The sequence below is a fragment of the Saccopteryx bilineata genome, chromosome 1, assembly GCF_036850765.1.
Source record: "Saccopteryx bilineata isolate mSacBil1 chromosome 1, mSacBil1_pri_phased_curated, whole genome shotgun sequence".
NCBI classification, from domain to species: domain Eukaryota; kingdom Metazoa; phylum Chordata; class Mammalia; order Chiroptera; family Emballonuridae; genus Saccopteryx; species Saccopteryx bilineata.
Window position 1 is genome coordinate 160303698 of NC_089490.1, and position 24596 is coordinate 160328293.

Sequence of the window (24596 nt, forward strand, 5' to 3'; positions counted from 1 at the left end):
AACCCCAGGGAGTTAGGCCTGAAAGTGCTAGAATCAGAGTTGTGTTTTAGAAAGGTAATGTGAGCCCTGGCCAGATAACTCAGTTGGTTAGAGTGCTGTCCTGATATACCAAGTTTGCAGGTTTGATCCCTGGTCAGGGCACATACAACCAATAAACGCATGAATAACTGGAATAACAAATCGAGTTTCTTTCTCTCCCTTCCTCTCTCTCTCTCGAAAAGAAAAAAATTTTTTTTAATGTGAGTGGCCAACAGACCAGACAGGAAGGATCCTAGAGGCAGCAACTGCACATGACAAGGACCTCCAGACCCTCGCTCAATCCCTTGACCAGGACACATAACCCCTCCCCTCCCTCAAAGCCCCTCCTGGTTTGTCCTTGAGTGAGTTCTTCATTTCCCTACTCTACTGTCAGCAACTGATAATGGAATTATTTTCAAGCCAGTATCCCCTGCTCTGCCGTCGAGTCCTGGGCCACAGGGCCGCTATCTTTACGCTTATTTTTCACATATTATCTGAAGTCCCCCACAAATGGAAAGGTAGTCAGAGCATACTTCTTAGTAAAAACAGGATAAAGTTTTCTTAAGTTTGAACTCCATAATACTTACATTCTTTAGTTAGAGCTTATTTAAAATAGACAAGGTTGGGATGAAACATTCCCCCTTAAAGTATAAAAACATAAAAATCCTACCAATGATGGAACCATCACTACCCAGGATGAAGCCTTCTCTAAGATGATATACTCCTGCCCTACTAAATAAAGCACAGAAACATAATTTACACTTTTCTTTATGACTCAGAGTCATTAGAAAATTCCAGTAAATGCTTAAAAAATCTTAGCTGAAATGAATTAAAGGACCAGATTGGCTGTGACACTATACAGGAATCCAGCAAACCACAGGGAGTCACGGTGCCCTGACCTCATGGCTCCGGGCTACCGAGCTGAAAACCTCATGTCTGCCCCTCGCAGACTTCCTGTCACCATTCTTCACTTCCAATGACCACTTCCTAATCAGGGAACATGTTTCAAGGTGCCCCCCGACCCCCACCATTCAGACAAAGCATGAGCAGAAAAGTGTAAACACATCTAAAAAGGCTAAAAACAATGCCACAAAGTAAGATTGGGCCAGATCTGAACAGATGTTGGGTGTAACGACGATACTCTGACCACGCTACTGCACCTGTGCCTCCTGTTCCTACATTAGGAGCTTCGTGGTGCCTTCCTCCATGAGGTGCTTGGCAATGGCGGATGCCAGATCTCAACTCTGGACAAGAGGGAAACACAGGATGACACTGCTCCAACAGAGGAAGTCTGAAAGGTGTATGCTAACGACAGTGGGGGCACAGACATACAAGACTGGCCACGTGTTAATCTGTATCAAAGCTAAGTGACAAGCATATAGAGATTCATCCCCTCTACATTGTACATTCCCATTTTCCCATAACACTGCCCTACACTAACGTCGCTGAGGCTGTGAGCCAGTGTAACATTCCGTGCAACAGACTTCTCCCGCCCCACAGCGACAAGTGTTACAATTGTTTTCAGGTACTCAGCAGTCTCCCTTATATAGCTCAACTTTTATTTTTTTCCCTCTTACTATCCAAATTCAGACTCTTACTAGCTCTCCACTGAACCACTGAGAACACGAAGATGAGAAAGCCAGCGCTCTGCTCTCCAGACTGGCAATCTTGTTTGTGGGAGGGACATGGGTGTAAATAACTCAAATGTCAAGAAAGAGTAGAGACAGCAGAACAGACGTTTCCAAAGCCGAGGTTTGGAGGAGGACGGGATCATCAATGGAACCGGCCTAGAATACTCTCACAAGGGCAATTTTATTCTGGGTGAGGGTATACTTCAAACACAAAAAGTGGTGTGACAAAGGATGGCAAAGAGCCATTTTGTGTCACATGTGTCCCTTCTGCTCACAGCTGTGCTCTGGGAAAAGATCCTCCATCATCGGTTTTGGGCCTAGACTGGCAAGCACTAGAGGGTCAGGGCCTTGTGGGCATGTGGTTGATCATCACGGGCAGTAAGGAGCTACCAAAGGTTCCTGAATGAAACTCTAAGGAGAGCTATGACTACGAAAGATTAATGCTTAAATAGGAGAAATACAAAATACAGAGAAATCATTAAGAAGTTGCTTTAATGGTTCAGTAGAAAGCTAGTAAGAGCTTGAATTTGGATAGTAAGGGAAAAAAATAGAAATAAAAGTTTAGATATGTAAAGGAGACTGCTGAATACTTGAAAACAACTGGCTATACGTGGGGAAACAGAGTCAGAGATGATGAATAGGAAGTTGGTAACGAAAATTAGCAGAAACAGCATTGGTGTGTGTGTCGCACATGTGTGCAGGGGTGGGAGTGCTTAGCTTTCTGTTTTTGGCAATGGCCTGTGATGAATTCAGCAAACTTATTAAGGGTACCAAAAATACCTACAAAGTATATTGAAATCTTAGATGTGCCATTTGTCCTTCACACGTAACAGCTCAAATTTCCAAATGTGTATTGTTTGCATTTTAATGCTCCTTCACATATCCCCTGTGCAGGCAGTTGCCTCCTATTTCAGGAGCTCAAAACATTTTGGATCATAAGCTCATTAATCCTTATGACACATCTGGTAACTATTAATAAAAATGACTGCAAAGTATTTTGCAGCTATAAATATTAAGAAGAAGTCCCATGAGGCCAGCAAATATAAGTATAATTATCTACATTTCACACCACAGAAACCAGGGCTCACAGATATTTTCCTAACGGTTAAATGCAGTCGGGGTGCCCACTGAGTTAGTGACAGAGACAGGAAAGGTCTGAGTTCTTAAGCGCCAGGTGAGCCTGCAATCACGCTATCCGCTAAGCATGGCTAAAACTGAACAGATGAGTAGGTTACAGGCAAAAGAACTGCTTAGAGCCTGGCCAGGCAGTGGCGCAGTGAATAGAGCGTCTGACTGGGATGCGGAAGGACCCAGGTTCGAGACTCCGGGGTTGCCAGCTTGAGCACGGGCTCATCTGGCTTGAGCAAAAAGCTCACTAGCATGGACCTAAGGTCACTGGCTTGAGCGGGGGGTTACTCAGTCTGCTGAAGGCCCGCGGTCATGGCACATATGGGAAAGCAATCAATGAACAACTACGATGTTGCAACGAAAAACTGATGATTGATGCTTCTCATCTCTCTCTGTCTATCCCTCTATCTGACTCTCTCTCTGTCCCTGTAAAAAAATTAAAAATTAAAAAAAAATTAAAAAAAAAAGAATTGCTTAGAAGTATTGCAGGGTTAGGTGATGATCACTTCTCTTAACGCATCTCATCATTTTGTAATTCGGGCTTTCATAGGCCACATGAATTAAAATAGGGCAGATAAGATGAGAATTTCTTAACTAGGCATCAAAGCTATTTTGGAAACCCCAAAGTTTTAACTTCTTGACATGACACAAAAGACCCTCACCTCTCTGTGAGGTTACAGCCTCTCACTCTGAACTCCCTAAATACATGGCTTTGCCAGGGCCTTCCTCTCGCTGTTCCTCCCCCGGAGTCACTTCCCACCCATTCACTGTAAATGTCAGCTTGAGCAGGACCTACTTCTCCTGAAACTGTAGCCCCAGACATACACATGCCACAGCGGCTACAATATCATCCCATTTGTGTTTATGTGTCTCTGAGGAAACTTCTCTAAATCAGCTATCTGAAGGGCAGGAAGATGTCTCATTCGTTGCTGTATTCCCACACATAAAACAGTCACTTACCATTTGCTGAATGAATAAATGAATAAATCAATGACTTCAGTAATGTGAAGAAAGCCAAATTGTACAGTTATAAAGAATTTGGGAAAGAACTGACATTCCGAAGTTTGAGAATAGGTGTAGGTAGAGAGAAGAAATTATCAGCTGAAGCCCCCCAAAGAATCACTCTGTTCAAAAACAATGAATTTGCTGACATTTTTTTTGTTTGAAAATGAACCTTTCCTAATACCGTATTTCCCCATGTATAAGGTGCACCCTTTTTAGAAAAATTTGGGGTCTAAACACTTGATGCATCTTATACAATGGTTGCAGATTTTTTTTACTTGCATTTCCCACTTTTTCAAGCTTGTATGAATATTATGATGAATAAAAATTGAGTTCAGCCTGACCACGCAGTGGCACAGTGGATAGAGCATTGGACTGGGACGTGAAGGACCCCGGTTCGAAACTCCAAGGTCACTGGCTTGAGCAAGGGGTCATTTGCTCTGCTGTAGCCCCCCTGGTCAAGGCACATATGAGAAAGCAATCAAAGAACAACTAAGGAAGCTGCAACAAAGAATTGATGCTTCTCACCTCTCTCCCTTCCTGTCTGCCCCTATCTATCCCTCTCTCCAATTCTCTCTGTCAAAAAAAAAACAAAAAACAAAAAAACTATTCACTGAGAATAAAAAATAAATTAAAAAAATAAAGAACGAGTTCAATAACTATGCAATACATTTTTTTTCCAAATTGCAGGCCCCAAAATTAAGGTGCATCTTATACATGGAGAAATACTTTACCCCTTATCTTGAATTTGATACTTTTTTTTTAGAGAGAAAAAGGGACAGACAGGGCCAGACAGACAGGAAAGGGGAGAGATGAGAAGCATCAACTCATATTGCAGCACCTTAGTTGTTCATTGATTGCTTTCTCATACGTGCCTTGATCGCGGGCCTTCTGCAGACCGAGTAACCCCCTGCTCGAGCCAGTGACCTTGGGTCCAAGCTGGTGAGCTTTTGCTCAACCCAGATGAGCCCGCGCTCAAGCTGGTGACCTTGGGGTCTCGAACCTGGGTCTTCGACATCCCAGTCCGATGCTCTATCCACTGCGCCGCCACCTGGTCAGGCAACCTCAAAGTTTTGAATGTGGATCATCAGCATCCCAGGCCAATGCACTATCCACTGCACCACAGCCTGGTCAGGCCTGAATTTGATACTCTGGTTCCTAAGTTAATATGACCCTCTAAGTTTTTAAAAAGTCTAACCAATCATTTAAATCCAAGCACAGGAGTATACAACAAGAGATGTAAGATTTGCTACAAATAACCACTAGCCAACCTTTGATTTTCATGCTGACAATAAAGTAAAAAAAAAATGCAAGAAACAAAACCAAGCAGGGGCAGTACATGTAAACAAATAAATGCTTCCTAATCTTCTAGTATGTTCTGATAAAATAAACAATGAATAAAATCAGACAAGTACAATTACCTAATAATTGTACAAGTACACTTATCAATACTTCACAATAACCTAGTCAATGTAGATTTGTTTTTAAAGGTTATAAATCAGAGGCAGAAACTAGGCTGGAAGACGGGAGCGAGAGAGTCACAGGAGGAAAGCTGGTAGCACCCAGCGCTGGTCCGAGACAGGCGCTTTGCCAGCGCCATGTGACGCCTGCCATACAGCTCACATAGCAGCCGTGCGCTCACAGAGCCGCCTCCTGACTTATCCTCTGCTTTCCAGGGTGGTCTGGATACAGTTGTGTTAGCCCTGATGACGCCAGCACTTCTGTCTGTCTGGAAGTTATATTTCTCATTTTAAATGAGTAACAGCACTCAAAGTGATCCATCAGTCCTTTGATTGTATGAACCAGATCACCTCCGGGGTTGCAGGCCTGGAAGGAGGTAATCCAGGCCCATGAATCCTCTAAGCAGCGCCACCCAGGAGGATAATGGGTGGCCACCAGCGGGTTCCTGCAGGACACTGTTATCCTACCTGCCACATGCCCCTTTCAATCGGTGACGTTAAAGCATCAATGTGTCAAGCATGGAAAGGTGACTGACTTCATTTTTCTGATTAATATTATATTCTCTCATGAGGCTTTTCCAACACTTGGATAGATTCTTCCAATTTTACCTTCCTTAAATCCACCCTCCAAACTGAAGTCAGAGGAGCTTTCTAAAACACAAATTTGATCATGTCCCTTTCCTGCTGTAACACTGACAATGCTTCCCCACTGCCCACAGATAACTTCTTCAGAAAGAGAATGGTCCTTCCCAAGTTATTTCCATGGTTAACCAGTCCTTTCTTCAAATACTGTACAGATTCATTCAATAATCACTGTGACTTTTAGTCAAATCCAGTGAAATCATTTAAGATCACAGCTGTGCATTAAATTTTACTTCTTGAATATAAATCTCAGTTCTGCCACTCACTAGGCTCTGTAACCTTAGATAACATGCTTGGCCTACCCAAGTCTCACTTACCCCTCAATCTAACTCAGTGTCTAATAGCCCCCTCTAACTCAGCACTGTCTAATACGGCGGCCAACAGCCACGGGCAGCTACTGAGCCCTTTGAAATGCAGCTAGTGTAACTGAAGAAGTGAATTTTTTATTTTATTTCATTTTAATTGATAATATGTAAATTTAAGACTTAAAGTACCTTTCTGTCTATAACAGCTTGGGCATGTGGTTCTACTTTTTCAGCTTTATAAACTCTAAATGTAGATCAAGTATTTCTGACAAAAATTTAGTACATGAAATTAAGATGTGCTAGAAATGTAAAATACACACCTGATTTTGAGGACTGTACAAGAAAAAAGATGGGAATATCTCAGTTTTTGATACCAATTACAGGGTGAAATGGCAACATTATGAATATACTGGGTTAAGTAAATTATATTATTAAAATTAATCTGACCTGGCCCTGGCCAGTTGGCTCAGTGGTAGAGCGTCGGCCTGGTGTGCAGAAGTCCCGGGTTCGATTCCCGGCCAGGGCACACAGGAGAAGCACTCATCTGCTTCTCCACCCCTCCCCCTCTCCTTCCTCTCTGTCTCTCTCTTCCCCTCCCGCAGCCGAGGCTCCACTGGAGCAAAGTTGGCCTGGGCGCTGAGGATGGCTCCATGGCCTCTGCCTCAGGTGCTAAACAGAGCAACGCCCCGCATGGGCAGAGCATCGCCCCCTGGTGGGCATGCCAGGTGGATCCCAGTCGGGTGCATGCGGGAGTCTGTCTGACTGCCTCCCCGTTTCCAACTTCAGAAAAAAAAAAAAAAATAATAATTAAAATTAATCTGACCTGTTTATTTTTACTTTTAAAATGTGGCTACTAGAAAAATTTAAATGCCACACGTGGCTTCCGTTCTGTGTCTATCAGACAGCACTAGTCTAACTCAGCACTATTCTGAGCTGACGCACAAAATATCCTGGCCCGGTGAGCACAGCACATGCGCAGAGTGGCATGGTTAGCCTCATCATTAGAATATTGTGTGTTATCTTCCAAGAGACTTCTAAGTCAGCTGACTATAAGCATATTTTGAAATAATCAACAATTATACCTGCGCTAAACAATCTAAAGTTTCTACTTGTGATTAGTAGTCCCAAAGCCATTCAGGATACCACATTAATTCCATTTTCTTTCAAACAAGGGACTTTAAGTTTTATTAACTTACTCACTCGTGAACCTGTACTAGTTACCTACTATGTTCTGAAGATGATTCCAGGAGCTGGGGATACAGAATGAGCAAAGCCAAGCACAGTCCCTATGCTCCTCAGAAACAGGCACTCAAGATATTCCTACTTCATTTTAATTATATAAAACACCTAAAAGGCCCATTTCTTCTACCCACAAGTAAACTATCAGTGAATAAGAGGAAATAAGACCACCTAAAAAGACTTTTTATTTCACTATATAGGTATTACTACAAGTTATTAGAGGTACTACATGTAGAAAAATTTAAATACTAGTATTTCTGGAGCTGTCAGAAAAGATACAGTTTCTTGCCTGACCAGGTGGTAGCACAGTGGACAAAGCGTCAACCAAGGATGCTGAGGACGCAGGTTCGAAACCCTGAGGTTGCCAGCTCAAGTGCGGGTTCATCCAGCTTGAGAATGGGGTCACTCACTTGAGTGTGGGATCAAAAACATGACCCCATGGTTGTTGGCTTGAGCCTAAATGTCACTGACTTGAAGCCCAAGGTCGCTGGCTTGAGCAAGGAGTCACTGGCTTGGTTGGAGCCCCCGAGTCAGGGCACATATGAGAAGCAATCACTGAACAATTAAGGTCTGCAACTATGAGTTGATTCTTCTCATCGCTCTCCTTTCCTATCTGTCTCTCTTTCTCTCTCTCTCTTACATAGATGCTAAAAAGAAAAGATAGTTTCTTATTTTAGAATTTAGCTAGTTTACTCTTTAAACTTCTATATAATTGTTAAAAATGTATTTAAATATTTATATGAAAAAATCATTTATATATTTTAGAAAGAGAATATAATATTAACTTCATCCAAAATAATGGTCATGTGTTTTTCAAATGTCCATGAAGGATGAAGGATGTATACTTAAAACACAGAATATTTGTTTATCTAAAAACTTAAAAATAGGGTCTAAATCTAGACTGTCACCAGCATGGTATGCTGTCTGTCAGCTAAAAACAGTTTTTATATTTTGAAATTGTTGAAACAAAAGAATACTTTGTGACATGTAGAAATTACATAAAATTCCAAGTTCATTGTTATAAATAAAGTTTTATTGGTACACACTCAGACTCATATGTTTAGAATTGTCTATGGCTAGTATTGACAGTCTGTCTGTATGGCCTGCAAAGCCTAAAATACTACTATCTGGCCCGTTACAAAAAAAGTGTGCCAGCCTCTGACCTACCAAACCATACAAAAGCACACAATGCCAGCTTCTGAAAAACGACTGCCAGACTGAAGTCTCTTCGATCAACGTCTCTACTACCTCAGAAACTATCTTATTCTCATTATTTTTCAGATCAGCTGCTAACCCAGACCCTGAAGTCAACGTTGTCCTCTTAGAATCTCTAAGTAGATTGATACAGTATCCATATATTTCTGGGGCAAAGACAGACGGCAAAATATTAAGATTTTGGAAAACTAAAACATCTCCTACTGGTGGAAAGGGTGTGCAAAACTTCACTCCTAGAGTAACTGAACGAAAATCACTTGCCTTGAATTTTAAAAGAAGTATACATACCAGAAAGCCTGTGCAAACTTCCCTTTGTTACCTCAGAAACAGTGAATGTGGCATACCATATCCAAATATATTTATTATTTGTGGCACTAAATTACAGGGGAAAATGATCACATGTGTGTTTGTTCATCAAGAACCTAGATAATTAAGGAAAACCGAAGGCTCGGAAAGAACACTAGATCCTTTTTCTAATTGTAGTTAAGAAGATGAATCTTTAATGAAGACACAGGGATGACCATTCATGTGGTTCCTTTTGCCCAGGGAGCCCAAATATGAGTAGCCTACAACAGCACCTTCATGAACAAGGGAAGGACCAGTAGCTGCTTTGCTTTTCCCCATCTTACAGATGGAAGGCTCACTGACATGAAAGATGGAATAACCATACGAGCATCTGTAAAGACACCACAGATGTGCCAGGCGCTGCTCTCGAGTCTCTGTCCTTCTACCACACTGGAAGCTATGCCGAAACTGGAAAGAACTCGTTGTGGTTTACCAGACCATCCTAAGCAAAGCGCAGGACACAGGAAAGGGGCAGACAGTGAAACAAAGGCCAAAAATGTAACTGCTTTTGATTGCAGACCTTATTAACTCTTTAATCTTCCAAATGAACCAAAGATGCCATTTGGACTCCATAAGTTTGAATTACATAAATAGCTTCATCTGAACACAAACTCTTAGATACATGAAAAAAGCTATTATGCCAAATTAATTCAATCTAACTAATTAGAGAGCAGGAAGTTCTTTCAATTATTGTATGTGCTGTCTGAGAAACACACTTGAATATGAGTACAGATTTCATTAATTGCTGTTCATTATTTTCCAGATTAGTTACTAAACTTGCATCTGAAGGTCAAAGACAGCAATTTTGTCAGCTGTCACCTCCTCCAGTGCAATGTCTTTGCATTTCTAAGACTCAGACAGAAATTGATTACAAACAGAAACAAATCTCCATAAAAATGAAAATCTTTATGAATACGGTCAAATCAAAACATTTTGCAAAATATTAGAATCTTTGTTTCTAAATCTTCTGAAAAAGCTGTTAACTTCTGCTTTACAAGAAAAGATCCATGAGTCTTTACAAATATTGAAATATAATACTCCTAAATTACAGCATCTTGATCTGAGAACATGCTGATTCCAAAGAACAAGTTAATAAACATTAATCTTTTCATTAGAGTTTCACCGTGGTTATATCTTTGCATGAAGGAGAGGACTGAACATTCTTGTTTGAAAATGTCAAGGACACCCTGATTAAAAGTACTTTTTTGATAATAATCATTCCTTCATTACACAACTTCTGCATCTCTTCCCCCTAAGCTAACAATGAAAACATGAGGCTCTTACTTGGACTATTTTTATATGCTCAAAACCGTATTTTTTAAAAACAGAAGTGACAGAAATCCCATGGTATTTTTAAGAGAGTATCCTGCTATCTATAAATCATTTTACTTATTCACAGTTGTTAGCATTCCCTTCATTAATTTCGTTTCTGTCATTCTGTGTCTTTCAAGCCACTGCTTTTAGGAGCCAGCCGTCCACAATTCTTCCCCGCCTTTAGCGTTGATCTGCCTTGAATGCTTATACAGTCAGCTCTCTCAGTCATTGTTTGGTCAAACTATAAATAACTCCTTTAATCTGTCCTCATAAATCATTTCTGATGTTACTCTCTAAAATCATTTCAGTTGGTCAATGTTATTTCTAGTAGTAACATATCCAGAAGCAAGTACAATAATCTAAGTGTGGTTTGATTATGCCAAAGAGAACCCAGAGGTGTTAGTATGAGCTCCTTCATTATTGTGACTGTTTCAGAGGAGTTTTAAGTCTACAAACTAAACTTTAACAGAAACAGGAAAAGGAAGAAGTTCTAATAATTTTCATCATAGGTGGAAAATAAAGACAGAATGCCTTTAAAAATGATAAAAAGAGAGCCTGACCAGGTAGTGGCACAGTGGATAGAGTATCAGACTGGGACGTGGAGGACCCAGGTTTGAAACGCCAAGGTCCCCGGCTTGAGCACAGGTTCATCTGAATTGAGCATGGGCTCACCAGCTTGAGTGTGGGGTTGCTGGCTTGAGCATAGGATCCTAGACGTGACCCCATGGTCGCTGGTTTAAAGCCCAAGGTCACTGGCTTCAGCCCAGTGTCACTGACTTGAGCCAGGGGTCACTCGCTCTGCTGTAGCCCCCCCCCCCATCAAGGCACATATGAGAAAGCAATCAGTGAACAACTAAGGTGCTGCAACAGAGTTGATGCTTCTCATCTCTCTCTCTCTCCTGCCTGTCTGTCCTTGTCTGTCCCTCTCTCTCTGTCAAAGAGAGAGAGAGAGAGAGAGAGAGAGAGAGAGAGAGAGAGAGAAAGCTGGGGGTAGGGTAGAAATAAGAATGTGTTATCATACATGGTCGATTTGGTTACCATGGCTGTCTCTGTTGATCCTCAAACCACTTTGGGATTGGGGTGTGCGTGTTTACTTACTATCTTATGCAATATTAATATCAACATTTATCCCTTCCTAAAATGTAAAACTGATCCAGGTTCTGATTTCTAGTTTTAGGTGTACTGATTTCTATTTTTCTGGGTTCTATCTTTGAGGTTATTCTAAAATCTACAAGTTTTTCAGTTTGTTATTATTTAATGATAGGCTGCCAAAGTTAACAAACAAACAAGGCACTAGCAGCAAATAAAGAACAGAATGAGAAGAGACAGCAAGGTTAACAGTGCTCATGTGGGCCTTATGCTGCTAGTAAGTCACACCTCACACAAACAGACGGCAGAGCCAGGCCCTGAAAAGGGTGATCTAGAATGTTCATCAGCAAGACAGGGTTGTCCACTCTCTCCACTCTTATTTAATGTGGTACTAGAGGTTCTAGCCAGAGCAATCAGACAAGACAAAGAAATAAAAGGCATCCATATTGGAAAAGAAGAAGTAAAGGTATCACTTTTTGCAGATGATATGATCCTATACATCAAAAACCCCAAAGAAACCACAAAAAGACTACTAGAAACAATAAGCCAATACAGTAAGGTCGCAGGATACAAAATTAACATACAGAAGTCAATAGCCTTTCTATATGCCAACAATGAAACAATTGAGAACGAACTCAAAAGAATAGTCCCCTTCACGATTGCAACAAAAAAAATAAAATACTTAGGAATAAACATAACAAAGAATGTAAAGGACTTATATAATGAAAACTATAAACCATTGTTAAGGGAAATCGAAAAAGATATAATGAGATGGAAGAATATACCTTGTTCTTGGTTAGGAAGAATAAATATAATCAAGATGGCTATATTACCCAAAGCAATATACAAATTTAATGCAATTCCCATCAAAATTCCAATGACATTTTTTAAAGAAATAGAGCAAAAAATCATCAGATTTATATGGAACTATAAAAAACTCCAAATAGCCAAAGCAATCCTAAAGAAAAAGAATGAAGCTGGGGACATTACAATACCTGACTTCAAACTATATTATAGGGCCACGACAATCAAAACAGCATAGTATTGGCAGAAAAATAGACACTCAGACCAATGGAACAGAATAGAAAGTCCAGCAATAAAACCACATATATATAGTCAAATTATTTTTGATAAAAGGGCCAACAACATACAATGGAGAAAAGAAAGCCTCTTCAATAAATGGTGCTGGGAAAATTGGGAAGCCACATGCAAAAGAATGAAACTGGACTACAGTTTGTCCCCCTGTACTAAAATTAACTCAAAATGGATCAAAGATCTAAACATAAGACCGGAAACAAGTACATAGAAGAAGACATAGGTACTCAACTCATGGACCTGGGTTTTAAAGAGCATTTTATGAATTTGACTCCAATGGCAAGAGAAGTGAAGGCAAAAATTAATGAATGGGACTACATCAGACTAAGAAGTTTTTGCTCTGCAAGAGAAACTGATAACAAAATAAACAGAAAGCCAACTAAATGGGAAATGATATTTTCAAACAACAGCTCAGATAAGGGCCTAATATCCAAAATATACAAAGAACTCATAAAAATCAACAACAAACAAACAAACAATCCAATAAAAAAATGGGAAGAGGATATGAACAGACACTTCTCCCAGGAAGAAATACAAATGGCCAACAGATATATGAAAAGATGTGTCGGGAGCCGATCAACAACTGCTGGCTGACAAGGTCACATCAGGAGAAGACCCACAACTGCTGGCTGACAAGGTCACAGCAGGAGAAGACCCACAACTGAAGGCTGACAAGGTCACATCAGGAGAAGACCCACAACTGCTGGCTGACAAGGTCACAGCAGAAGAAGATCAAAAACTGCTGATTGACAAAGTCATAGCAGAGAAGACCAATGGCTGCGGGTTGACAAAGTCACCCAAAGGAGAGACACAACAATACTTCCCCCTTTGACTTTTTGAATTAATCTGGCCTTATATCACCCCTTTTCTGGGTGTGTGCTATTATTTATGGCACAGGGATGACAGTACCGTGCTTTCCCTGTAGATTCGTAGTGATTTCTTTGGAAATGAGACAGAGGATGTGAGTTCCACAGAAAAGCCTGTAAGCCCCTTGAACTGGGCTCATAAACATAAGAGGCTGGCTATGATATCCCTCGTAAAGGGTTAAGTTTGTAGGAGAATTCTTTCTTAATCATGTTAGAAAGAATAGATTGTGACTTGTGAATGGGTAGGAGGCAGGGGCTGTGCACAGAGCACCTCTAGGCCTTCACTTAATTCAACATTTTTCCTCCCTAGCCTTTTCATGTGATAGAGTAGAGAAACATTCCTTTCTTCTTGCTTATTTGATTTGCAGATAGTGGTACACTCTGAGAAGAATAGAGTTAGAACTTAACTAGTGTTTAAATATAATAAATAAGTAATATTTGACTAGACAATAGTATCTTAGGAAAGGTATAGTAGAATGGCCCATTGTGTGGCCTAGGATGAGAGCGCAGTCGGCAAGAAAAGAATGTTTTACTAAGAGAATTGTCTTTTGACTAAAGGCAATTGCTAGGCTTTCTCAATGAGATGTTCTCATGAGATTTATATACTTTCCAAAATTCTTTGATAATGAGAGGAATGTAGGGAAATCCATAGAAGTAATAACAGTTAATGTCTTCTGAAATTATGTTGCTACTAGGCTATCTTGCAAGTGCACTCTGTATATCTTTGGGTGAAAGCTACTCTTAATGTTATGTCAATTTCTTTATAGGCAAGCCTTTTAGAATCTTGTGAGAAAAAGTAGGACACTGCATAAACTCAAAGCCATTTACCTAAGCAAGCGGTGGTCCATTGTTAGTCCTTAATAATTTCGTCTGCTAATCTCTCTCTGCCCCTTGACTCACAACAGCAGTAAAGTTAGTTAACTATTAGTACTAATACTTTAAAAGCTTTTACTGATGTTGTTATCGCTATTCAAGTTATTTTGTACTTTGAATGACTTGCTACCTGGTTTGTAATTTATAGATATAAATTAACTGCTATCCGGAAACATGTAAACATAGTGAAACAGAAGCAATAATTAACACCATGTAATTGTAACTCAGTGTGTGTGTATAAAAAGGGACCTATACTAGCATTTGAGAGAGATGCCTGGCAGTAAATGCTAACCAGAGAATAAAGAGAAAGAAAAGAATTCGGCTCTCTCACTCGATTTCGCCGACGCCGTCTTCTCCTGTGGGACCCCTGGATCCCCTCCGGGGCTGGACCCCGGCAAAGATGCTCATCTTCTTTAGTTATTAGAGAAATGCAAATCAAAACTGCAATGAGATACCACCTCACACCTGTTCGATTAGCTATTATTAGCAAGACAGGTAATAGCAAATGTTGGAGAGGCTGTGGAGAAAAAGGAACCCTCATACACTGTTGGTGGGAATGTAAAGTAGTACAACCATTATGGAAGAAAGTATGGTGGTTCCTCAAAAAACTGAAAATAGAACTACCTTATGACCCAGCAATCCCTCTACTGGGTATATACCCCAAAAACTCAGAAACATTGATACGTAAAGACACATGCAGCCCCATGTTTATTGCAGCATTGTTCACAGTGGCCAGGACATGGAAACAACCAAAAAGCCCGTCAATAGATGACTGGATAAAGAAGATGTGGCACATATACACTATGGAATACTACTCAGCCATAAGAAATGATGACATCGGATCATTTACAGCAAAATGGTGGGATCTTGATAACATGATACGAAGCGAAATAAGTAAATCAGAAAAAACCAGGAACTGCATTATTCCATACGTAGTTGGGACATAAAAGTGAAACTAAGAGACATTGAGAAGAGTGTGGTGGTTGGGGGGGGGGGAGGGAAAGGAGGAGGGGGAGGGGCACAAAGAAAACTAGATAGAAGGTGACAGAGGACAATCTGACTCTGGGTGATGGGTATGCAACATAATTGAATGACAAGATAACCTGGACTTGTTATCTTTGAATATATGTATCCTGATTTATTGATGTCGCCCCATTAAAAAAATAAAATTAGAATGTTCATCAGCATGAATTTCTGTTTTAGGCTAATGAGATTAGTAATAATAGAAAGGCCATGGCCAGGATGTCCCTTTACTTTCATATGTATTTAACAAAGTTTCCTGTAACCTCTCTGGTAGAGAGAGAAATGGGGCTGGAGATGGAAGTTACTGAACACGCAGAGCTGAAGACTGGTCATTCGGGGACCTGAGGAGCGGTCTCTAGTTGCACATGCCAGGGTTCCCTCTTCCGTCCTATAATGCTCAGTATTTTGTTTATGACTCAAACACAGACTATGCCCTAAAATGTTAGCAGATGACAACTAGAACATATGCACATAAATACTTAAAATATCTGAATAGCCTAGAAATGTTAAAACAAAATCAAGATGCAGAATTTTAGAAATGAATCTATAGCTCCTTAGTATTTTTACATATCAATTAAACAATATAGTAGTAAAAGAGAAATCACTGGCAAGACCTAAACAAATCAACAGAAAAAAGGTAATGCTAATTGACCAGAACCATAATAAACTAGCAATACTTGTCTTTTTAAAAAAAAGAAAGAAAGCCTGACCAGGCGGTGGCGCAGTGGATAGAGCGTCAGACTGGGATGCAGAGGACCCAGGTTCGAGACCCCGAGGTTGCCAAGCTTGAGTGCGGGCTCATCTGGTTTGAGCAAAAGCCCACCAGCTTGAGCCCAAGGTCACTGGCTCCAGCAAGGGGTTACTCGGTCTGCTGAAGGCCCGTGGTCAAGGCACATATAAGAAAAGCAATCAATGAACAACTAAGGTGTTGCAACACGCAATGAAAAACTAATGATTGATGCTTCTCATCTCTCATCTCCGTTCCTGTCTGTCTGTCCTTGTCTGTCCCTCTCTCTGACTCACTGTCTCTGTAAAAATAAATAAATAAATAAAATTTAAAAAAAAAGAAAGAAAGATTGCCATCATATGCTACTTTGGTAGCGGGACATTATTTAGAAAAGGAAGATAATAGTTGCACTATTTCCAAGCGTAGGAATTACTGTATCATTTCTGGGCTCTCCACTTTAAGTAAGACCCTGGCAAAACAACTGAAGAATGATGAAGCATTTCTTATGAGATATAGTTGATTACAGCTGTCAAGTCCGGACTGTGCCTAAGAGAACACAGAGCCTCCTTCGCCTCTCCCTTTTCCTCCTGAGTAATAGCAGAGAAAACTCAGAGGTTGGTTGGAAATAAGTCAACCTTTCCCTAGAAGACCTGGAGGTTCCACAAGAAGGGGAAAGCTAGATTATCAAAAAAAGTATGAACCTCAATTTAATGAGGAAATCTGCTAAGTAGTAGTAGAGATAGAAAATAAAAGATAATAAGAAAATCAGAAAATATATATATACAAGAGATCTTACATCCTACTTTTACAGGAGACATTCATTCAGAAATAAAACAGAGAAGTGGAGAAAAGGAACTTCTCAAAGAAAAAACAAATAAAAAAATGTCTTAGAACTGAAAAGTAAGAGTATCCATAATGAAAGAGCCCATACTGAAGCAAAAGAGCGAGATCATTGTAAAATGTTATAAAATCAAAGAAAGAAAGACTCTGAAATGCGTCTAGAGAGGACAAGCTGGCGGTCTCCACACACACATTTAAGAATGAAAATGGCATGGACTTCTCAACATGATACTAGAATCTAGGAGACAATGCAAAAATGTCTTCTGGAAATCTGATGGAAATGATTTCCAACCATAAAATACTATAGCCAGGCAAACTACTAAGTAAATATGAGGGTAAAATAAAGACATTCTTAGATATAAAAAAGAAAGAACCTCAACTTTTAGGTTTTGAATCTGACTGCCAAAAGACTAGGATGCCATTTGAGTAAAATAAATTGGGGAACACTCAAGTAGCCAACACCGCATTGTTCTTGTTGCTGCTAATTTGAAATTCCATTGGCACTAAAGTGTTGTATTCCCAAAGATAAAACATCAGTCAGGTGTAACAACTTAAAGCATATTTAAAGTGACCCAAGTAATGAAACCTCTATATTGATACTATCTTTTAAAATTACAATTTACTCCTTTTAGAGCTTTAGCAGATATAGTTATGAACTGAGACAAACACAAGCATCTCTGATCAATGAAATCCAAAACAATAGCCAAATTCTCCTCTTATAGGATGGTTCTTTAGTGGAACTTACATCAATCTAGGAAAGAAAGTTCATCAATATGTTCTGATATCTCAAATCCCCACTCAGATGCGATTCTCTCACCTCTAACTGCAAATATAGTCCTTTATACCACTGTATGACACTTGCTGTACACAAGCTAGCTAATATAATCTGTGTATATGTCGTGGTCAGTTAACCAATACACATTTTGTTATCACTCTGCCTCTGCCCTCAAGGATTACATTCTAGAGGGAAGAGAATCAGTAAACAGAGATGTAACAATAACTCCCACAGAAAACATGAAGTATGGTACGACAGTGCACTGTGTGTGGTGCAGGCTGGCGTTTAGTTTGGTTGGTCAAGGCCACTCTAAACTCAAACACACTTCCTCCGGGTAGCCTTTCTCGGCCCACTCTAGTGGTGAACCACTCTACAAGGGACCTGGAAGCCATGCCAAGACTTGGGAAAGGGCAGTCCAAGTGGAAGAAAAAACTCTGAAGGCCAAAAGAAATTTCATGTGTTACTAAGATTAAAAACAACAATAACAACAAACAGACCAAAAAATGGCCAAGTGGCTTAGTATGGTGAACAAAGAGAGAATAAAGGAAGTAAGAGTCAAGATCAGACACACATGGGATGCTGTCAGTCACCATAAGGAATTTAGATTTTACTTGGTTCCAGTGAGAAACAGTGGAAGGGTTCAAGCCATGGACTAATGTAAGGCTTTGGAAGGTCACTCTAGCTTCCTTGTTGTGAGGCAAAAACAGTGTCAGACAGACCACCCGGGACACTGCGCAACAGTGAAGAGAGGTAGTGGCACGGAGGAGTGGCGGGAAACGGAGATGGTCAGAAGTGCCTGGGTGGAGGTGGCACCTACACAAGCCTCCTGATGCTCTGTTGCAGGGGTCGGGAACCTTTTTGGCTGAGAGAGCCATGAACGCCACATATTTTAAAATGTATTCCATGAGAGCCATACAACGACCCATGTACGTACACATTATCCAATAAAAATTTGGTGTTGTCCCGGAGGACAGCTGTGATTGGCTCCAGCCACCCGCAACCATGAACATGAGCAGCAGGAAATGAATGGATTGTAATACATGAGAATGTTTTATATTTTTATTTTTATTTTTTATTTTTATTTTTTGTATTTCTCTGAAGCTGGAAATGGGGAGAGACAGTCAGACAGACTCCTGCATGCGTCTGACCGGGATCCACCTGGCACGCCCACCACGGGGCAACGCTCTGCCTACCAGGGGGCGATGCTCTGCCCCTCCAGGGCATCGCTCTGTCACGACCAGAGTCACTCTAGCGCCTGGGGCAGAGGCCAAGGAGCCATCCCCAGCGCCCGGGCCATCTTTGCTCCAATGGAGCCTTGGCTGCGGGAGGGGAAGAGAGAGACAGAGAGGAAGGAAAGGGGGAGGGGTGGAGAAGCAGATGGGCGCTTCTCCTGTGTGCCCTGGCCGGGAATCAAACCCGGGACTTCTGCACGCCAGGCCGACGCTCCACCACTGAGCCAACCGGCCAGGGCCGAGAATGTTTTATATTTTTAATGTTATTATTATTATTATTTTTTAAATATGGTTAACGTGTATTTTTATTTTCCCTGTTTCTCTATTTTTTATTTTTATTTTTATAGAGACAGTGAGTCAGAGAGAGGGATAGACAGGGACAGATAGACAGGAACAAAGAGATGAGAAGCATCAATCATCAGTTTTTCGTTGCATGCCGCAACACCTTAGCTGTTCACTGATTGCTTTCTCACATATGCCCTGACCACGGGCCTTCAGCAGACCGAGTAACCCCTTGCTCGAGCCAGCGACCTTAGGCTCAAGCCAGTGAGCTTTTGCTCCAACTAGATGATCCTGCGCTCAAGTTGGAGACCTCAGGGTCTTAAACCCGGGTCTTCCACATCCCAGTCCGACGCTCCATCCACTGTGCCACCGCCTGGTCAGGCGTTATTATTATTTTTTATTAAAGATTTGTCTGCGAGCCAGACGCAGCCATCAAAAGGGCCACATCTGGCTCGCGAGCCATAGGTTCCCAACCCCTGCTCTACTGTAAGATGTATGCAACTAGGTGGATGTCAGTGCTACACACTGAGACAACCGTGGCTTTAGTAAGCATTCTGTGTGTGAGCTGGAGCAAACAGTAGTGTTTTGTACTTGTAAAACACACAAGCCTAACTGACACCAAGTGGAAAAGCTGAACGGGTAATGAGAGCCACAAAACCAGAGCTCAGGGACAAAGGCTGGGCTGGAGATGTGAGTGTGAGCACTGTCAGCGCATAAGCAGTTAAAGCTATAGAACTGAATGACATTACCCAAGCAAAGAATTAGGTTTAAAAAAGAAAAAGAAGAATATGAGGGTGATCTGTCTGCGACATCTGTCATCCCATTGATCGCCAGGGTTGATCCGGCTGATCTGGCTGGCTAGGCGGGTGTCCCCTTCCTCCCTCACCGCTCCATGTGCGCCCCTCCCTAAGCTGCACGTTCAGTCAAAGAGGATGACTTTCCCCAATAGAGGAGAGGACCATTCTTCGGTCAAGGGTATATGAGTAGCTGCGCTCCCCTGCTAGAACCTCCAAACAAGTCTCAAGAAAAAGAAGAAGAAGAAAAAGAGGGCTCAGGACCGAGCGCTGGGGCACCTGAATATTAGTGTCTCGATGGACTACAGGACCCCAGGAAAGCCCATCAAGGACTGAGCAGTCTGCAGAAGGAAAGCCGGCAAACGCTGTGGCACTGAGTAAAGCCTACAGGTAGAAAGCATTTCAAGCATGCTGTGGATGGAAGGTCAAGTTAGATGGGGACAGAGGTGGTACAGGGAAGATATGGCTCCCCGGTGACCTGGAAAATGGTTCTTCAGTAGAGTGAGTGTTTCGCATACCAGTTGGAACATTTAGCTCCACTACTGGGCCTCTTATTAAGTCCAGTTTTGTATGTCTATTTCATTTATTTATGAAATATAAGCACCGCGGACCAGTTTCCACAACACCTTTACTCATACATACTCAAAAAAGGTAAAATGAATGAGCAAATACTGCTCAAAGGTATCTTCAAAATATGGCAAGATTAACGCTCTTAAATCGGACATTACAAATTACAGTTATCCTCTAATCACTAGATCTGTTTCTAACCCATTACTGTTCTTCCAGAGAAAACAATCACTTACTGTCAAACAGTGAAAATAATTTCTTATTGTAGCAGGTCATTTGACTTGCTACAAAACTCAGAGTAGCTTTAAAAATAATTATAACTAGAGTAGGCTGATTCAATGACTTCTAAGGCCATTCCAATTTCCTTTAATGTAACTCTGTCTGCACCAAATAGTAATGGAAACAGTGGTTATCAAACTTTAATGTGAATAAGAATCACCTTGGCTGCTTATACGGGCTGATTATAAGGTGCTGCAGGTGAGGTGTGAATTGAGATGAGGCTATTTTTTTTAAATAAGTGAGGGGGGGGGTACACAGACAGACTGCCTCATGTTCCCAGACTGGGATCCACCCAGCAAGCCCCCTATGGGCCACTGCTCCATTGCTCAGCAACTGAGCTTTTTATCACCTGAGGCAAGGCCATGGAGCCATCCTCAGTGCCTGGGGCTGACTTGCTTGAACGGTTTGAATCAGGGCTGCGGGAGGAGGAGAGAGAGAGAGAGAGGGAGAGAGAGAGAGAGAGAGAGAGAGAGAGAGAGAGAGAGAGAAGGGGAGGGGAGGGGAGGCAGATGGTTGCCTCTCCTATGTGCCCTGACCGGGAATCGAACCCAGGACTTCCACATGCCAGCTGACACTCTACTGCTGAACCAACTGGCCGGGGCTATTTTTTTTTTTATTATTATTATTTTTTAGTTACCTTTTTAAAAGGTTACCATGAAAATTCTGACAAAGTCCATGAATCACATTTTGCAAAATAATGATTTGGTAGTTTAGAAGAGAATACTGTGTGCAATAACAAAACTTGGAAAAATAATTTTTAGCTACCACAACCCCTCCAAGTATTAGGCTTGCTATTTCTTTTAGCTCTCATGGTTATAGATTCATTTTGATTACTATCATGCATCTGTTATATCTCCAGTTAAATTTAGTTTAAACATTTCCAAAATTTCAATGTTTAATTTTTTCATCCAATTGTGCACATGAATCTTATGTATATGCTTATATAATGCTAGACTAAAAAAAACTAACATCATCACCCTTGCATATGCATTCATGAACTTAGAAAATTCTTTTAAATAGTTAAGGTCTCAGACAAGGCCTCACCTGCAATTTCTGTAACTTGAATATTTAAGTGAATGTGGAGAAGCTGATATCAAAAGACCTATTTCAACAACTGAACTTGCACTGTATGTGTTTTTGAATGAGTATAAATAAATCCTCATTTATCATTTTCTGCTGAATTCACATCTATGTAAGTCTAGAAATTGCATTTCCAATAGGTTTCCCATTCACCGTCTCATAGAACAGTTTCCTGATTATTTGGAAAGTGCGTTAACATTTTCTCTAAAACTTATTATAAGCCTGGGTTAAGTTTTAGAGAAAAAGGGGAAATAAGACAAATGATCCCTTTTAACATTTTAAGTGACAGAACAGGTAAACCACAGCAGATGAAAAAGAGGTTAAAAGGGAAGGACATGCTGATAGAAAACTGTTTGAAATAAGAAGTGAAATCAAGAATTAAAAATAGAATTACATTTCTGTTTGGCAATATACAGGCAACACTAAGTGCACTTCATAAATTTTACTATTGTTGCTCTAAGTGATATTACCATAAATCACATTAGTAGCGTACTTGGCATTTTGTAAAAGCAAAAAGGATTGAGAGTGTCAATAAGTTTAAACAGCTCTGTTATCTCTGAAGAGAGGGGAAGAGAAATGATCACGAGCTCTTCCCAGGACTAAAAGCCCAGTTCCAGCGCCCCCCACTGTTGCCACTGTCCCTCCAGCCTCACTGCAACACAGAGCGCCGTTCTGGCCGAAGCCTTGCTTGTTAGAAAACATGTTCACCGATGTTTTTGTGACGTTTTACCTGATGGCCAAGGGGAGACGCCTGTTTGCCCCTTTTCTCGTCGCGAACAGGGAAGAGAGACTTCAGGAGCTTTGGCATCTGTGGCACAAAGGATTTTACTGGATTTAAGTAGGAGGCCGCTAGGCTACTAAGTCCTGTCAAAAATATTGAAAAGAAAAGAGATAAGGCAAAAACAATTAACACAGATATTTCTGTTATTATAAATTTGACAAATATCATTTGTAAGCTAACCTGACAATATAAATTTAAAAAGGTACCCTTTAAAGTTAATATTAAAAAACAGTATTATCATAGCTACCCTCAAACACATTGGGGTTTCCTTTTCCAATTAAATAGCAGCAACCAAGGTGCTTCTAAAATGTTTTAGCCTCCAGTGTTGCTGTTAGTATGTAAAGGGTAATCCAATCCCAAGATTATCCTAACTGGTTCAAGTTCTAACTTCTGCCCTAGAATAAAATGAGGTTTTGTATTTTTTAAATTTTATTTTATTTGTACTTTTCTGAAGTTAGAAGCAGGGAGGCAGTCAGACAGATTCCCGCATGCACCTGACCAGGATCCATCCGGGGGCGATGCTCTGCCCATCTGGGGTGTTGCTCTGTTGCAACCAGAGCCATTCTAGTGCCTGAGGCAGAGGCCATGGAGCCGTCCTCAGCACATTGGCCAACTTTGCTCCAACAAGCTTTGGTTGCGGGAGGGGATGAGAAAGACAGAGAGGAAGGAGAGGGGGGGGGAGTAGAGAAGCAGATGGGCACCTCTCCTGTGTGCCCTGGCCGGGAATTGAACCCAGGACTTCTGCACACTGGGCCAACGCTCCACCGCTGAGCCAACCGGCCAGGGGGGTTTTGTATTTTAAAATTACATAGCTGATGGCACACACTGTGTAGCACTCCATTTACACTTTAAACTCTTTGAAGTAAGGATCTATGTCTTATTCAACTTTAATTTTTCATGCTATTTACTGCATGAAAATGATGAAACTGACCATTCAGTAGTGTTTTAGCTGTTTTTACTAGAGAAGAACAGATGCCCTGAACCAGCCATGCTTTCACTTGTCCTTAATTACTGAAGGTTGGGGTCAAATGTGCAGATAATGCCTACATTGTAAAATTTATTTCCCCTTAGTGAATGAAACTAAATTTTTAGAAAAATCTAATCCAAGTCATAAATGATAAAACACTGTATCCTCATAACACATTTTTTTTTAAAGCAAAATGACTTGAGGCATTTGTACGGGATACTGCCTGAAGAGACTGCCTCACTGCCCCCAATTGCTACTTCATGTTGACCCCAGAAATGACCCCAAGTTCAATGGCAGTACAGTTGGTACATGGACTTATACATAAAGTGGTATAATATCAACTCCAAGTAATCTATGAAAAGGTAAGGAACTTTTGTGATCCTGAGATCAATCACTAAAAAAATTAAGCAAAGAAATAGTTATAATGTCAAGAAATACACTAAAACAGAGTTTAAAAAAAAGGTAAATGATTTTTCAAGAAGGCAAAAATAGGGAGGAGAAAAACAAACAGAAAAAAAGGAACAGACAGAAAATAAGTTTAAGATAAATAGAGCCAGAAGATATCATTATCTAAATGCTAAGAAAAAAAGTATATAGACAATCTAGAGTTCCATATGCAGTTAAACTAACATTCTAAAGTGAGGATGACCCCTAAATAAATAAATATCTAGTCAATTGTCCCCCAAAGCTGCATCTATCACAAAAAGAGAGACAGACATGCTGTCTCCTGAGGAAAGTTATGCAAACTATCCATTCATTTCTCCTCCCTTCCTTCCCTTAACTTTTCCTGAATCTGATCAGCTACCAATTTACAGAAAATACCAGGGGCAGAGAATCATGTCCCTCATAGGGATGTAACTAGCAAAAATAATGTACAGACTACTGTACAAAACCTGGTTTCTTCAACAAATATAGTGCAATGGAGGATAAAGATGGAGAGGAGCACACAGATTAGACAGACTTATACATACCACCCAATCACATGTATGAACCTCACTTGGATTTGCATTCAAAATACATAAAAGAT

At 40.7% G+C, this 24596-nt stretch overlaps 1 protein-coding gene across 2 annotated transcripts in view; it reads right to left on the reverse strand.

Annotated features, from left to right (window-relative positions):
* KIF13B (kinesin family member 13B) overlaps window positions 1-24596 on the reverse strand; it is a 244088-nt gene that overhangs the window by 15212 nt on the left and 204280 nt on the right. For both annotated transcript variants that reach the window (XM_066278635.1, XM_066278644.1), the window contains one exon: window positions 22552-22685. In XM_066278635.1, the coding sequence (XP_066134732.1) occupies window positions 22552-22685 (134 nt within the window). The remainder of the gene's footprint in view (window positions 1-22551; window positions 22686-24596) is intronic.